This window comes from Gymnoscopelus braueri, assembly GCF_963280865.1.
Source record: "Gymnoscopelus braueri genome assembly, chromosome: 20".
NCBI classification, from domain to species: domain Eukaryota; kingdom Metazoa; phylum Chordata; class Actinopteri; order Myctophiformes; family Myctophidae; genus Gymnoscopelus; species Gymnoscopelus braueri.
This window is the reverse complement of record NC_137622.1, coordinates 8614457-8630540: the sequence shown is the minus strand read 5'-3', so window position 1 is coordinate 8630540 and position 16084 is coordinate 8614457. Positions and strand designations below refer to the sequence as shown.

General features: G+C 42.2%; 1 protein-coding gene across 7 annotated transcripts in view; it reads right to left on the bottom strand.

Moving 5' to 3' along the window:
- LOC308075810 (rho guanine nucleotide exchange factor 9-like) overlaps positions 1–16084 on the bottom strand; it is an 82154-nt gene that overhangs the window by 11592 nt on the left and 54478 nt on the right. For all 7 annotated transcript variants that reach the window (XM_080415772.1, XM_080415774.1, XM_080415773.1 and 4 more), the window contains 4 exons: positions 15828–16060; positions 7702–7831; positions 6946–7077; positions 1807–2050 (listed from right to left, as the gene is read on the bottom strand). In XM_080415772.1, the coding sequence (XP_080271898.1) occupies positions 1807–2050; positions 6946–7077; positions 7702–7831; positions 15828–16060 (739 nt within the window). The remainder of the gene's footprint in view (positions 1–1806; positions 2051–6945; positions 7078–7701; positions 7832–15827; positions 16061–16084) is intronic.

Here is a 16084-nt window from a genome sequence, read left to right as displayed (position 1 = left end):
CCCCCCCAAACAGAGCCAAACAGTCAAATACGTCAAACCGGATGTGACGTGTTCTCAGATTCTCCGATCGGCCAAAATTACGATGTGATACACGACGGCGATGACTGTTCGTCACCCAGACTATAGATTATAGAAGTGGACCTCTCCGTTCGTTTTTTATACCGTGTGAAAAACCGTGTGTTTCCCTATTCTGGCCGAAAATGACCGGGAAAAAAAAAAGAAAACCGGCAACGGAATCTGCGTCATAAAACCGGATGCCGGTGTGGGTGAAGTAAGTGGAACTCGAAACCTAGAATGAAAAATAAGCAGAATAGCGCGATCAGAGATTAAACAATGAACGCGCGTCTAACGCGTCGCGGCCAACTGGACAAACTAGCGCGTTATCGAGTCAACCGCAGTCAAAGAGTTAACAATCTTTGCTTCTGGGGGGGGGTGTCCCTGGAACAAAACATTTTCAGATGGGGGTCGGCGGTAAAATACATATAATTTTGGGGGTCCTTGACATGAAAAAGTTTGAAAACCACTGATATAGCAACATTTTTCTGAAAACTGTTAGGATTTAGAAGACATTTTGTAGAATCGGAACCTCAGGCCTTAACTCTATAACTGCCAAAGACGTTTATAAACGTCTTTGGGCCTTCAGCTATTGCCTGCCAAAGACGTTTAAAAACGTCTTTGAAAAAAAAAAAAAAAAAAAAAATTAAAAAAAAAAAAAATATTTCTAAAAAGATTCTCTAATTATTTAAGATCGACACCTTTTCGATATTCCAAACAAATAAGGAGATAACAATTCCCAAAGATTTGCTGCTCCATCCACTTCAATGTTAAAATTGAAACGGACAAACAATTCACAATGTTTTTTGGTTTGAAACTACTGGTTTTGAGCTATTTTCAAACATCAAACAACACATGACAACAAGGTCAAATTGACCTCGTTGACATTTGTGAAACCACACCTGAATCTCATCTGTGATTAGAAATTATCTGGGATCAATCATACTGGAGAAAAATATTCTGTGGCTATGCGAAAAGGTACCAAAATCGGTCAAAACCCTGGCAGAGGCTACAGACTTTTTGAAAAAACTCTGGCAGGGTAAGAGTTAATGGGTTAAAACAAAACAAGCCATTTCTTGGCTTCACAGGCCTTCACAATACACAGAACTACACCATGCACTGATTCCTACCTAGTATGATATATTTTGTGAGGGGGTAGTCCATTTCTGGTGAATGTTTTGTGCCGACGTCGCTTCATACAGAGCGGCAGTAAATACTGTTTGTTTGCAAAATATCAAATCCCTGTTGTCGGCAGGAGCAGTGCGTTCCAAATGCAGAGGTGCGGGCGGAGCAAGGTTATTAGTTTAGAATGTTTTTATTAGTTATTTTATTTGATTTCGTTTTCTCTTTGTTTTTTCAATTTCAGATCGTTTGAATTAGTTTTTAAAGCGGGTTTGCTAGTTCAATTTCCTTTTGGGAAAGGCTTAGCTTTCGTTATGTTTTTTATTAGTTTTAGTGTTTTATAGCAAGACTTTTGACAAAGACTAAAACTAAGAACATTTTCTCTCAGATTTTAGCTAGTTTTGTAAACACACAATAATACAGTTTCAGTTAGTTATTATTATATATATTTTTTAAGGCTAGTTTTTTTCCCTGTTTTTTTTTTTCTTCAGTTAACTAAAATGTTTTTTTTTTTCAATTACAGTTTTTGTTATTTCGTTAGTGTTTCGTTAACTATTCTCTGTTGGGTGGAAACCTCATATGTCAAAAACTGTTACTTTTCAGGATAAAAATTCAGAAGCGTCGACTAACCGATTTTCTCGTCCTCCTGCACCATCTTCCTCTCCTCGTGGAAGGCCCTGAGCCAGCGGAGCTTCTCCTCCAGCTTCTTGGACAGGAAGATGTGCATCTCCTCGCTGTCTTTGTTGCACAGTTTGAAGGCGTTCTTCACGCTCACGTTGAAGTCGTCGTCGCGCCCGTCGCTGGCGTCCCGCACCTCGTAGCGGTCCATGTCGATGCGTCCCTTATAGTACAGAATGTCCCGGCGAATCAGGTCCTACGGGGGAGGCAGGGAGGACGTCAGTGTGTGTGTACAGTATGTGTATGTGTGTGTGTGTGTGTGTGTGTGTGTGTGTGTGTGTGTGTGTGTGTGTGTGCTGTCAGCCTGCAGGCATCCGTCCCTAGGTGTGCTGAAAAATATGTCTTATGCAACTCACTCCATCTGTTGCCCCCACACACACACACACACAAGCACACGCAAACGCAAACGCACACGCACACACACACGGCAGCACAAATCTCCACAGTGCATCTTTGTGTTGTTCTGACGTAAGAGAAATTAAGGAATTATGATTTTAAGCCTAATGCCTGATCTGTGCTTGGTTGCTCATCACGTCGTGCACCGTAAACAGTGGTGGAAGAAGTACTCAGATATTTTTACTTAAGTAAAAGTAGCAATACCACAATATAAAAATACTCTGTTACAAGTAAAAGGCCTGTATTCAAAATGTTACTTGAGTAAAAGTATCAAAATATACTTAGAGTACCAAAAGTAAAAGTACAAAATGTTTGAAAATAGCAGATCTACAAGCTCATGATGGGTCGCAATGTCTGAAACAGGCTTAATGTTTACAAGATTAGGTGCTGAGCATATGAATAGAAGAACAAGCTGTTGTGTTGTGCTGGGTCAGACTCCAGGATCAGATAAATAGAGGCTGAAAACATATGGGTGGATGTGACGTTTGTCGTCCACGACGGACGACTGTACGAAACGGAATCCTCACCACAACTAGAAGGGGACGTAAATGTTATTTATTTTTGTTTATTTTTTATTTTTAATAATTATTATTATTGATTTTTTGGGATAATTATGCAAGTGCAAGGGTATACAGTATGTGTGTGAATGTGTGTGATAGTGTATGTAATGTATGTTAAAAAAAATAATCAATACAAATATATTTTTAAAATCTTTTGTCTACTCGGTCTGTGTCTCAGAGGAGGGCTGTTGACAGTTCAGAAACCTGCCTACCAGTGACATCATCGATGGGGAATCCCAGCTAATAGAAATTGCAGGCTTTCTATTCCTGGAAAGTAAGCATGAAGCCATTGTTCTCGTGTTCAAAATCTTGTTTGAAAAAACAAACACCTGACTATCGATGATGTCACTGGTAGGCAGGTTTTTGTGCTCTTTTCCTCTAAGCACCTTAACGTCCATATGTATATCATGCACAGTATAAGTATAACATGCACAGTATACATACATTGCTGCTATGCTCAGGCACCTTAGTTTTTTTTTCTCTCAGGTACTTTGTAAATATGTAGATAACTTGTCTGGCCTTCTGTTGCTCTCTTGTTTTGATCTCCTTCCCACTTGCCCCCCACCCCCTCTTCTTCTCCCCCCCCCCCCCCTCTTCTTTCTATGGAAACTAACGTTGCGATGGGAACGATGTACAAAAACGAATTTCACCCACTTTTTTACCTTGTAAACCTGTGATGTGACAATAAAACTGATTCTGATTCTGATTCTGATTCTGAAATGTCCACAGCCCTCCTCTGAGACACAGACCAAGTTGAAATTTAAACGGTTGAGAATCACTGATCTATAACATCGGGCAATAAAGGATGGTGGTCCATCTCATGTTATGGTCTATATTGTATAAAATTGTGTTTCAGATAACTTTTACTTGGTCAGTCTGCTCCTTTTTCCCTCTATACCTATACCTTTTTGCCAAAAATAGCCGATCTACAAGCTCACAACCCCTCGCAGTGCAAGGCGTAGCCCCTCAGAATAGGGATGCTAGGGTTCAAGTGGTTAATGTATAAAATAAATATCCTAACACAAAGATTTTGGCGGCCCCCCTGTAGTAACTCTGAGGACCCCCTAGTTTAGAAGAAAAGGGGAAGAAAAAAAAGTACACAGAAAGAAAAGGACAAATAATACAAGCCCAGCGTGCTAATGAGCATGCAGAGATGATTCCGCGTCTCCAGGTGCTGATAAGAGAGATGAGAGGAAGGAAGCCGACATGCTACACGCTACACGGCTACAAACGCGGCCGCGGGGCAGACGTTACACGCGTTGCACCCAGGACCCCGCAGAAAGGAAGGACGTGGTGATTCATAATGAAGCGTGTCTCGCGGCCCTCGCTTCTCCTGGGCGGAGGAAAGGCGGGCCAGGCCCGATGTTAACAGCATGCTAACACGTTGTTGTGGTAAACAGACGGACATACATACACGCATTCCTGATGCTGTAGATGTTCAGGACAGATAATGGAGGGGAAGAGGAGCGTAGAGGAAGGGCAGGAGGAAAGCATGTGTGTGTGTGTGTGTGTGTGTGTGTGTGTGTGTGTGTGTGTGTGTGTGTGTGTGTGTGTGTACACACACACATGCGTGTGTGTGTGTGCGCAAGATTGCAAGATTTCTCTTAAGTGTGTGTGTGTGTGTGTGTGTGTGTGTGTGTGTGTGTTTCTGTGTATAAGAAAATGTGCATGGGTGTGTGTACACACAAGATACAAAAGATTAAGTAATCTTCTGTGTGTGTGTGTGTGTGTGTGTGTGTGTGTGTGTGTGTGTGTGTGTGTGTGTGTGTGTGTGTGTGTGTGTTCATTCATGCATGTGTATCTCTCTGAGTATGAGCTGTGTGTGCGTGCATTTGTGTGTGTGTGTGTGTGTGTGTGTGTGTGTGTGTGTGTGTGTGTGTGTGTGTGTGTGTGTGTGTGTGTGTGTGTGTGTGTGTGTGTGTGTGTGTGTGTGTGTGTGTGTGTGTGTGTCTGTGTATTGCTGAGCCTATCCAAGCATAAAGCTTTCTCTGACAGGAGACTACAGCCTCGGTGCATTAGGCCCCAAACTAACACAGCTCCATTTAGAGACGAGCACTCAGTGTTTGGACAGGTCTTGTCCAAGCACACAAATTGTCTTTTAGGTTACGCAACGCCTTCCCAGCACGTTGGCGAGGTCGTGGGGAGTCGGGATGTCTTCTCACAAGTTATCTCCCCACCCACCACACACACACATACACACAGATGAGAATAGGGCTGTGAATCTTCTGCTATCTAATGATTTGATTCAGATTCTTCGGGTCACGATTCGATTAAAAATGTATTCAAAACTATTCTCGATTCAAAAAACGATTCTCATTTAAAAATGATTGCCAATCAGTTTTATCTATTTTAATTGACAACAGTCATATTGTTGTCATTTGGACTTTAACAACCAAGTGAAGCCTAGTTATTTCCAACAGTTGAAACTAAAAATATATATAATACCAGAGAGGGTCATTCTTGGATTTGATGGTATCTTAGATACCTAGAACATCATGGCCTTGATGCAGGTAACATTAACGAGCGTCAACGAGCATCAGCTGGACACACACACACACACACACACACACACACACACACACACACACACACACACACACACACACACACACACACACACACACACACACACACACACACACACACACACACACAGTTGTGCTGAACTGCAAGTGGCTTGAATATGATTGAAGACATAAAAATGTTTACTGTGATTATGGTAAGCAATTTTTTTTTTTTTTTTTTTACAAGAATCGATTTTTTCCCAACAATACAAAAGCCTATAAAACTCAGAGCTGAAGGTTTGTTAGCTTGTCAACTAATTTTAATCCATAACTGTCTATGCAAAGGAAAAAATCGCACATCCACTTTGTTCAGATGCAGGTGCATTGGACAGTGACAACTAAAGCAATCATTAAAAAAAGTATTTCATGAACAAAAATCCGGCACACTGCTACTGCTCAGCAGCATCGGTTTTTACTCAAATTGACAGACATTTCGGTCCCTCTGGACCTTCATCAAGAGTGTCTTACGTGCTGAGCAAGAGCAGTGTGCCGGAGTTTTGTTCATGAAATACTTTTTCCATGATTGCTTCAATCCATAACTGTCACATTCTGTCTCTGTCTCTCCACTCCTGTTTCAATTCATTTAAAGTCACTGTCCACATACAGTATACGTAAATCCCATGGTGTGGCTTACTTTCTGGTGTGACACAAGGGTACCAGCAAGAGTGAGAGGGAAGATGTATAAGACAGCAGTGAGACCAGCCACGTACGGCTTGGAAACGGTGGCACTGACGATAAGACAGTATAGGCGGAGCTTAAGGTGGCAGAATTGAGGATGCTACGCTCATTCGGTTTTGAAGTCTGACGCACTGGGTACCTAACAACAGGTCCAACAGATACTGCATAATTGGATGGGGCATGCATTCCCAACTTGCATCGTTCCCAACTTACATAATTCCTGACTTCCGTGGTCCTCGAGTAGTTCGGTGGCCGAAAGTTCATCTTGTATGTCAATTATTGTTCTCCCTCAAAAACGTCCATAAAGGACCTTTACAATATATTTTTTCTTAGCTATATCTTTGCACTCATTTAGCATTCCATGTCCTATGAATTTTGATACATCATTTAGCTGGGGACCCCCTGGAACCCCCTCAAGAACACCACTTTGAGAACCACTGGTCTAATAGCTGCATTTATTGAGGCTCTGATTGGCGTTATGCGTGTGACGTCTCTCCTCATCTGAGCTGTGTGCCCTACATCAAACCTATATTAATACTTTGGAGCTATGCAGAAACCACAAGGACTTTCAGGGGTAAGCTTCCACAAAGGGAAGAGTTAGACAGAAGGAGTGCACTGGAGAGAGCTAGAAGGGATCGGCTGAATATGTGAAAGAGACGGGGAGGGGAGGGGGACAGAGCAAACACGTGCACACAGAGGAGCCAAACAGTGCCAGAGCACCTGCCTGACTGCCTTATGTCTACATAATTTCTCTCATTTATTTATCTCTGGCTCAACCAAACTGCTGTTGCTCTCTTCCCTGCAACAGAAGGAATGGCTGACGTAGAGACGGATTGAAAGAGAATTTTAGGGAAGAGGGAGAAAGACAGACGGACAGACAGAAGGAGGCCTACCTTCTTGCAAAGGACCAGCTGGTGGTCAAACAGGAAGAAGATTCGTTGCTGACTGCGTCCGTAGGGCTGATAGATCCACGACATTTCTCCTGTGTAGATCAGCTCCGAACTCCTGTCCAAGATATCATCACCCTGCACGCGCACACACACACACACACACACACACACACACACACACACACACACACACACACACACACACACACACACACACACAGACACACACACACACACACACGAATTGTAGCTTCAAGTTCACATCACTGTATGTACAATTTAACCTACATAACCAATTAACCAAAAGCCCCACCTTGAATACTCAATGTCAGTTACAGCAGCTGTTGTTTCTGTATGTCAGATCACGGTTCTGCATCCGTTTACGTTGCTATAGATCGTAAATCCTTAATGGACTATTTTTTGTGTGTAAGCATGTAAACTAATAATAAAATCATTTTAGAATCAATATTTTGTGTCAAATGATTGATTTGGTTCAACTAGCCGTGTAATAAGCAAGATTCATGCTGGTCCTGCTTCACCCTGAAGGGGTTTATTTAGCAATGATCAGCAACTCTCTCTACATAATGACCTACATTAACTCCCACACACACACACACACACACACACACACACACACACACACACACACACACACACACACACACACACACACACACACACACACACACACACACACACACACACACACACACACACACACACACACACACACACACACACACACACACACACACACACCTCCCAGTCCAAGACAGAGGCTTGCCACTGGGCGATCTTGTCGATGTTCTCCAGTCTCCTCTTCCTCTCGTTAATCTGCTGGGTCACATTCCGCATCACTGCCAGAGCCGCCGCCACATAGCGATAGTCACTATGGAGACACAATTAAGATTACAGTGCAATCAGAATCAAGCCCACGTTGCAATGTTTTTAATGGCAACATTGCCTTGTTCTCAATCACGTACATCAGTAAGTACTGGGAGCTGATGCTAGGTGTCTCCCAGGGGACTAGCGCATTGAAAAGGGGGATACGTGAGAGGTACTGACTAAAATATGGACACTTTGTTTGTAGTGTCTTGATAGCTCAGTCGGTAGAGCACACTCCTTTAGACCACAAGGTCATAGGTTCGATCCCGGGAACCGCCAACACAGCATATGAGTAGCGTGGCTTGGGTGTGGCAAGTCGTGCGGTAAGTACTGGGAGCTGATGGTAGGTGTTGTTCTGCTCCACCTCAGCGATCCATCTCCCAGGGATCCGATCCATCTCCCAGGGATCTAGCGCATTGCGAAACATACTTATTTGTATAGACCTTCATCACTGTTGCAATCTCAGAATGGCTTCACACTAGGCCCACATTTCACGTAGAAATGAACAGTGACAAGTACCCCCAAAATAACTCAAACATTTAACAAAGGAAACAAACAACAACAACAACCCCTGTCCTTAGACCCTCTATCGGCCCAGTAAAAACTCTGAACAAAGGAAATAAATAACCGGACTGGAAAAGAAAAGGCAGAAACCTTAGGAAGGATCAAAAAAGAAGGGTGGTCATCCGTGTGATAGATGGCTGACTGAGCAATATTCAAATGCAACACAGACAAAAGAACAAAACCATTAAATGTCCATGCTGGTAAAGTGGACAGTACTACAGTAGTAACAAATTATACACATTAGTATTAATAGTACTGCAGTGCATATTGATAAATAAAACAGGGTAGAAACTCATGTAAAGTAGGAGCACACATACTATACAGTACAATCTACCTATTAAACCTATCTAAAAATTAAAATGTCCTTGTGGGTTTTGCTACGTAGGCATGAAGACAAAAAGGGAATTGAGAATTAGGATCACTGAACATAAGAGTAGCACCAGAAATGAGGATGACAGGTCGCCTGTAGCCAGGCTTTTGAAATCTGCTGACCATGGAGTTTGTAGGCTACGGTTCATGGGTATTGAGGCTGTTAGGACACGAGGAAACTTCTCTAAAGAGGGGCCTATTGGATACACTACCAAAATGGGAAGAGGAATCGGTATGACTAGGAAGTGTTCTGCTTTCATCACTCCCTCTATAATGAAATCAGTTATTCATTCTTTGGTTCTGTCTCATTTACAATACTGCCCTGTAATCTGGTCGTCAGCTACAAAAGCTGATTTTAAAAAGTTACAGGTTGCTCAGAATAAAGCGGCTCATCTGGCACTAGGATGTTCATACAGGACAAGTATTAGCAATATGCATGAACATCTGGCATGGCTAATGGTTGAACAGAAATTATCGGTGAGTCTTCTAATGCTACTGCGGAACATTATTAGCACCAATAAGCCGTCTAGCTTGGCTCACCAGTTACAAATGACTTCTGAACATGTGTACAACACCAGAGGAGCAGCTTATGGTAACATAAGAACAAAAACTAATTTTCTAAAACTCACTGGTACATATATAGGTCAATAGAACTCTGGAATGCTCTGCCCAAAAACGTATCTTATCTACAATCTATAACAAAATTACTTTAAAAAACAACACTAGAGGCTCATTCATGTGTCTCTAATGGGGATCCTTTAATAAACATAAACATAAGCACTACTTACAGAATGTCCTAGGGCACTAGTTCTCAAAGTGGGGTCCAGGGGCTCATGAGTTGTCTTTTTCGGCTATTCAAAAATAGCCATCTATCTATAATCTATAATATATAATCTAGATTGGCTATTTTCGAAAAGTGTTGACAAACCTTGACATTAATATTATCAAATCTTCTCTCATGAGGGTCCCTGGCACAACATATTCAAATTGGGGTGCTTGATATGAAAATGTCCTAGAACACTTTCACCTTGTATTTTTGTGAAATTTGCTGAAATTGTCAAAACATTTCCAAAATAACCGTGATACGACACATTGTGAGCTTGTAGATAGGCTATTAACACTATTCATTCCACGTCAAAGTCTCGAAAAAGTTTCTGTGGAGGTTCTGCACATGATGAGTTAACATAATGCATATTCAAGCATTTTCTTATTGTCAGTATATAAATCAATTGGTTGTTGCAATAACAGAATGTGATACGTACTGTATCTTCTTGTGACTTAATTTGTCCTACTACTATTTTTCTTAGTAGTATTTGCATTTGTATGATGTTTTGAGGATTTGTATCAGCTAGTTGCTAATCTCCAGCATATCTCTGGCTGTTGTTTAACAGGGGTCACAGCCACATATGTCTCAGAAACGCTGAGCAAAGCCTGGGGCTTAAACGTCTCTTATTTCCTTCCACTGCTGTGCATTATTAAAAGTGTTCTATATTCATTTGTGAGTTCTGACAACTTAATTTACTAATAAATAAACCTCACAGCCCATTGCTGTCGATAGTTATACTGTAGCTGTTTGGGGGGTTACATTTTATTGCTCATACTGGCCCTCATTTATCAACGCGGTGCAGCCCAAATAATGGGCGTAGGGCGAGATCACCGCACCTTTCGGCATTTATCAATATATCCTGACGTGGGCTTCATCCTACCATACGCTGAGATCTCACGTCTGGTCGAGACCAGTTGTTGACGTTGGCTGCGCCCGTTTATTCCATTCTAGACCTGCGGAGCAGCATTGTCTGACTGTCTGACAGGCATCTGGACACATAATCCACTCCTAAATGTATATCTACACACTAATAATTAATCCCTGTGAAAATATAACATTTTATAAAGTAATTTAAACAAACTGCTTTAACAGTCATTCAGTTGCATTGGCTATTTTAAAATAGCAGATCTGCAAGCTCAAAAACGGGTCGCATCGCGACGCGTTGTGAGCTTGTAGATCTGCTATTTTCAAAATATACAAGCGCTTTTGCGTCGGGACTCGGGAGTCCCGCGGTCGGGACTGCCGACGATCTTTTCATGGACAGTGAGGTGTACAAACTTACAGTAGCTTGTCCTATGGTATGGAGTTATGTCATAGAGAGTTATGAAGACTACAACCTGTCTGGGTTAAGGATATAAACCCGACGCTCCAATCTCTTATTAACGTGGCGGACCGAAACCACTGTCGCCCGTCCGAGTCTCACGGGGAATATCTACATGACTGCTTGTGCACTGCTCGGTATGGGTTAAATAAATTAATATACAAACGTATTCCATTCATGGCGATGTGATTGGTATCATAATATGTCATTCATGTAGGCTACAAGCCTACGTGACAAAGATTGTACTGCTACGGTACGTATTACAATACATGAAAAACACAGCTGGGCGGGCGTGTGTGTGTGTGTGTGTGTGTGAGAGAGAGAGAGAGAGGGGGCGTGTGCGTGTGCGTGTGTGGCGAGGCAGGCGGGGGAAACTCTTTCTCATTGGCTTCTGATGTCTTTGGTCGTATTCTGGTCCTTCTTCATGTCGTAAAATCGGGGCGTTTTGAGAATATTTAAGGGCGTGTTATTTAAATGACGCTAGGTTTCAGCCGTGACATTTATCAAGCCTGGGACCAAATGTAGGCGCGTATCAGCTGTGTAGGATTCGTTGATAAATGTGACTTGGCCGTTGGTGTACGGCCGAATATATGGAAAAATATAATCCGGTTTATACGCTGCGTTGATAAATGAGGGTGACTGTGTATATTTAACAGTGTTGTATTATAGGAGATGTGTTTTTTGGTGTATTTTATTTTAGTTGAACACCATAATCAAAGAAAGTGGAAAAGCACACCTATATTGGTGTTATCAGGAACAACAGCAAGGTGTAATGCTTCATTTTTATTCATTTACATTTACACTGCTTCATGTATGATGGTGTTGTGTGTCGGAAATAACTGATCTACAAGCTCACAAGCTCACGTGTTGTGAACTTGTACAATGGCTATTTTTCATACACTGTTGTACAACGAAGTATAAATCAGGCTTAATGTGGACGAGGAGCATTAATAACTGCTCTGAGAAACTTCTTTACATGCCATTTTGGCAGACAAGCTGCCTAGCTGCCTTCTTTGGGATTTGTAAAGCGCAATAAACCAAATTCCATGAACTTCTGTTATGAACATAACTCTTCAAATCTTCAAAAGGACCATACCGGTAGACTGGCATGTTTAGCCCACTGACCACTCTTCTTAACATTAATGCCAACCATTTTCCAAAGCACACCGTAGTTTCTATAGAAGCACAAAAACAACGTTCTGCTTGTGGTGATGAAGAGTATAGGGACAAAAACCAGCGTGTTTCGACATTTGGATCTTCGACAGGGTCTCCACCCCCTGTTGAAGACCCCAGTGTTGAAACTCGTTGGTCATTCTTTGTTGCCTTACTCGGAAATAAATGTATTATTTTTCACCTGTGCCTCAGTATTTTTCTCCCTATAGTCTGCATCACCACAAGCGGAATTTGTTTTAGTTTGTTTCTTTTCTTCTATTCTATTCTATTTCACTGAAGAGCACCTGTTTGAGAAAGCCACTGTGACTGAACCCAGGCAGCACTTCCTCCTTCTGTTTTAATCATACCGTGGTTTGTTTGATTTCAAAGGAACCAACTGGATTCCATTTATGTCAGCACGCTATGCAAATCAACTAGCAGAGGTTTAATAATTCAACATAGTGAACTTTATTACACCTTTTTGATTAAAGTTACATTATCGTTATAGATTGATTGATTTACGTATGACTTTCAAACACCCATGACTTGTTAACTCATTGAGTGCCAATGACGTCTTTTGACGGCCGTTTTCAGTGTGCCATTAGTGCCAATGACGTCTTTTGACGTCACCTAATTTCTTCTTTTTTTTTCAATTTTTTTTTCCAATTTTTTTTTTTTTTGGGGGGTATTTTATGTATTTTATCTCAAAGGAACTAGGAGAAAACTATTTTCAAAAAGTTAATGCTCCATCCACTTCAATGTTAAAATGTAAACGGAGAAAAAAATTACTCTTTTCCATTTTTCCTGCCTGTGGCATATGGATCAACAAGCTTGAAATAAGCCTGGCAGTGAATGAGTTAATTGCTCAGTGATGTCTAGCCAACATGACTCAAGTATTCAGGTAAGTTCGGTTATGTTTTAATGACTATATTGAGAAAATGTAAACAAATGCAAAAATCTAAAACTAAAGCCATTAACAGGAAACCGGTCTAAGTTCATGTATGGCCAAAGCTGTAGACAATGACATGTATTGATGCCGATATGGTCTGTATGGTAAGATGCTGCCGTTGGAGAAGCCCCCCAGTAAAACAGGATGATAAAATGTTGGCTGGACCTATTAAAGACAGAGGGCATAAACTCTTAAAGAGTATAACGGCAGTAACTCTGCTGGAATAGGGTCAATATCATACACTGCTATTTAATTCTAATCAGCTCCTGTCTCTCCATACACCTTTCATTTTAAGTACTTGCAAGCTAACTGAGCTGGGTTTATCCTGCGGGCTAAGACATGTTACTGATCCAATTCTATGGAAGTGTGTGTGTCTGCAATTGTGTGGTTTGCACGTACCATTTATATGGGATATGTTTTGTGTGTGTGTGTGTGTGTGTGTGTGTGTGTGTGTGTGTGTGTGTGTGTGTGTGTGTGTGTGTGTGTGTGTGTGTGTGTGTGTGTGTGTGTGTGTGTGTGTGTGTGTGTGTGTGTGTGTGTGTGTGTGTGTGTGTGTGTGTGTGTGTGCGCGCGTGCCTGCCTGGCAGTCCCTCCTCAGCTCCTAGCAGTGAAACATGGAGGTCTGGCAGGCACAGTATGGTGATCTGGCGTCAGTCCCACCCTGGCTGGGAACATGCGCTTTGTCAAAGACCTGATGCAGCCCCACACACAGTCACGATACAGTCCTGTGACTGCGTGTGTACGAGTACATTTCACAACTCACGCGTGTGTGCAATCAAGGGCAGCCCTGACAGAGCATTGTGAATGAGTGTTTGAGAACTGTACCTGTGCTCCTGGTCTCTGTGTGTGTGTATTTACAGAACATGCACAGTTATACCCTGATTACTGGGAATAATCAGGTTATGCCAGTAATTAATTAGACTGAAGTAGCGTTTACTGTACACAGTTTACTGTACACAGTTACAAGAACAGACTGGAGGGTAGGCTACAGGCCAACAGCTCCAGAGGTGTGTGTGTGTGTGTGTGTGTGTGTGTGTGTGTGTGTGTGTGTGTGTGTGTGTGTGTGTGTGTGTGTGTGTGTGTGTGTGTGTGTGTGTGTGTGTGTGTGTCTATGTGTGTGTGTGTGTGTGTGTGTGTGTGTGTGTGTGTCTGTGTCTGTGTGTGTGTGTGTGTGTGTGTGTGTGTGTGTGTGTGTGTGTGTGTGTGTGTGTGTGTGTGTGTGTGTGTGTGTGTGTGTGCGCGCCAAGTAGTCTGCCAACGGAGTGCCAGCATCTCGCCCACACCACCTGCCTTCACTGTTGCAGATGGACGACTGTCAGTACCGGCAGACGGCAGCATCGACAATGCAATGAAACAAGCTAGAAGACTCCGGCGCCGGGCCATTCAAAACAAGACCCAAATCTCCGCACGAAGGTCTGTGTCTATCAAGTTCAAGGGAATAAAAGTTAACACACAACAGCATTAATGCTGTTGTGCGGACTTTCATTCCTTTGAACGGTTACTGTGTGTCCAGCACCAGCGACAAACTGGATGTGTGCAACCCACTTTCTGAACTGTGTCTACCTAGTCTCTCAAGCTGTTCCACAGTCTTAGAATGCTACATACAGTCTGTTATTCCATCTGGGAAAATTTGAGAAGAGGAAGCTGCCACTGGAAGGCTATTTGACCAATCAAAACAGTGTTAACAATTTATTTTATTTTGTATATCCTGTGTGGCTATAACGCCTGGTTTGAAAGATAACTAGCTACAAACAGAAGCACTGCTGCTGAGGGGACCATGGAATGTGCAAATATGAGCTGAACCTTCTGTAGGTCTGGGCAAAATAATAGCAATAACAAATATACATAGATACCGTCACCTTTCCTGTTCACACGCTACACCTACGACCTACAAAGGTTCTCTGATGACTTCTCCATTGTCAGCTGCATCATGGATGACAACAAGGAGGAGTACACAGCCATGGTGGAGACTGAGAGCTTCTTAGGGTGGCGTGACAACAATCACCTCCAGCTCAACATCGGAAAGACCAAGGACTACTTGCACATGTAGGATGTACAATGCTGAACTTTGACCGAACAGAATAGACTTACATTGACTCATAGACTGTTGATAATTGTATTCATCCAGATACTCAAGTTTTTTGACAGACCATGATTATTCTCATAATCACTGTTAACTTTGCATATATTCACCCAAATACTCATTGTTGATAAACTGTAAATATATTCATTTTATATATTCACTGGCAATTGTGCATTGTTGCATGTTCTCTCATTCACTCCTTCAGAGATCCAGTGCAGATATCTAGGGCCAGCAGCTTAGTATTCAATATTTCTATTCTTATTTATCTTGGTTTGTTTCTTGACTCTTACTCTTACCTGTACCTCTCGTTCTCACTGCCGTTGCTGTTATGACACCTGTATTTCCCTCCGGGGATCAATACAGGTTTATCTTATCTTATTATATCTTATTTATATTACATGCATAGCATTAGCCTGACTACAGCAACAACCCCGGGTTACATGTTTTACTCAAAAGTAAGGTTTCTTATTTGGTCTTACGGCTATGTATTCAGGCATGTGCACATCAGAAAGAAATCCAACAAAACTCTCACATGACCAAATAAATCAAAAGATCGGGCAAAAACAAACTGCCACTTTAATCAGGTTTGGCTGACCCCGATTAAGACCGTACCATGATTTTGGAAATCAGATAGCGGTGTTTAAATGACCATTTCAATAACAGAGTTATTATATCCCTGGTAAGATCAGTGTATTAGCATGCCTGTAAACACAGTCTGTTGAGTGTTGTGCTGTACCTGTGCTCCTGGCCTGTGTATTTGAGAAGCTCTGCCAACTGCAGTGGGTATTTACAGATCTTCTGGACGGGGGTGAGAAGGAAGCCGTCGATGGCGATATCAATCATCTGCTGGAGGAGACGACAGGCCTCAAAGAAGTGCTGGTACCTGCCATCTCTCATCAGCTTGCTCAGCTCCATACAGGCGTCCAGGTGGTTGTTACAGTACTCGGAGTAGATCCAGAAGCCATCTTGCTGCGGGGCAGGAATACAGAAGAC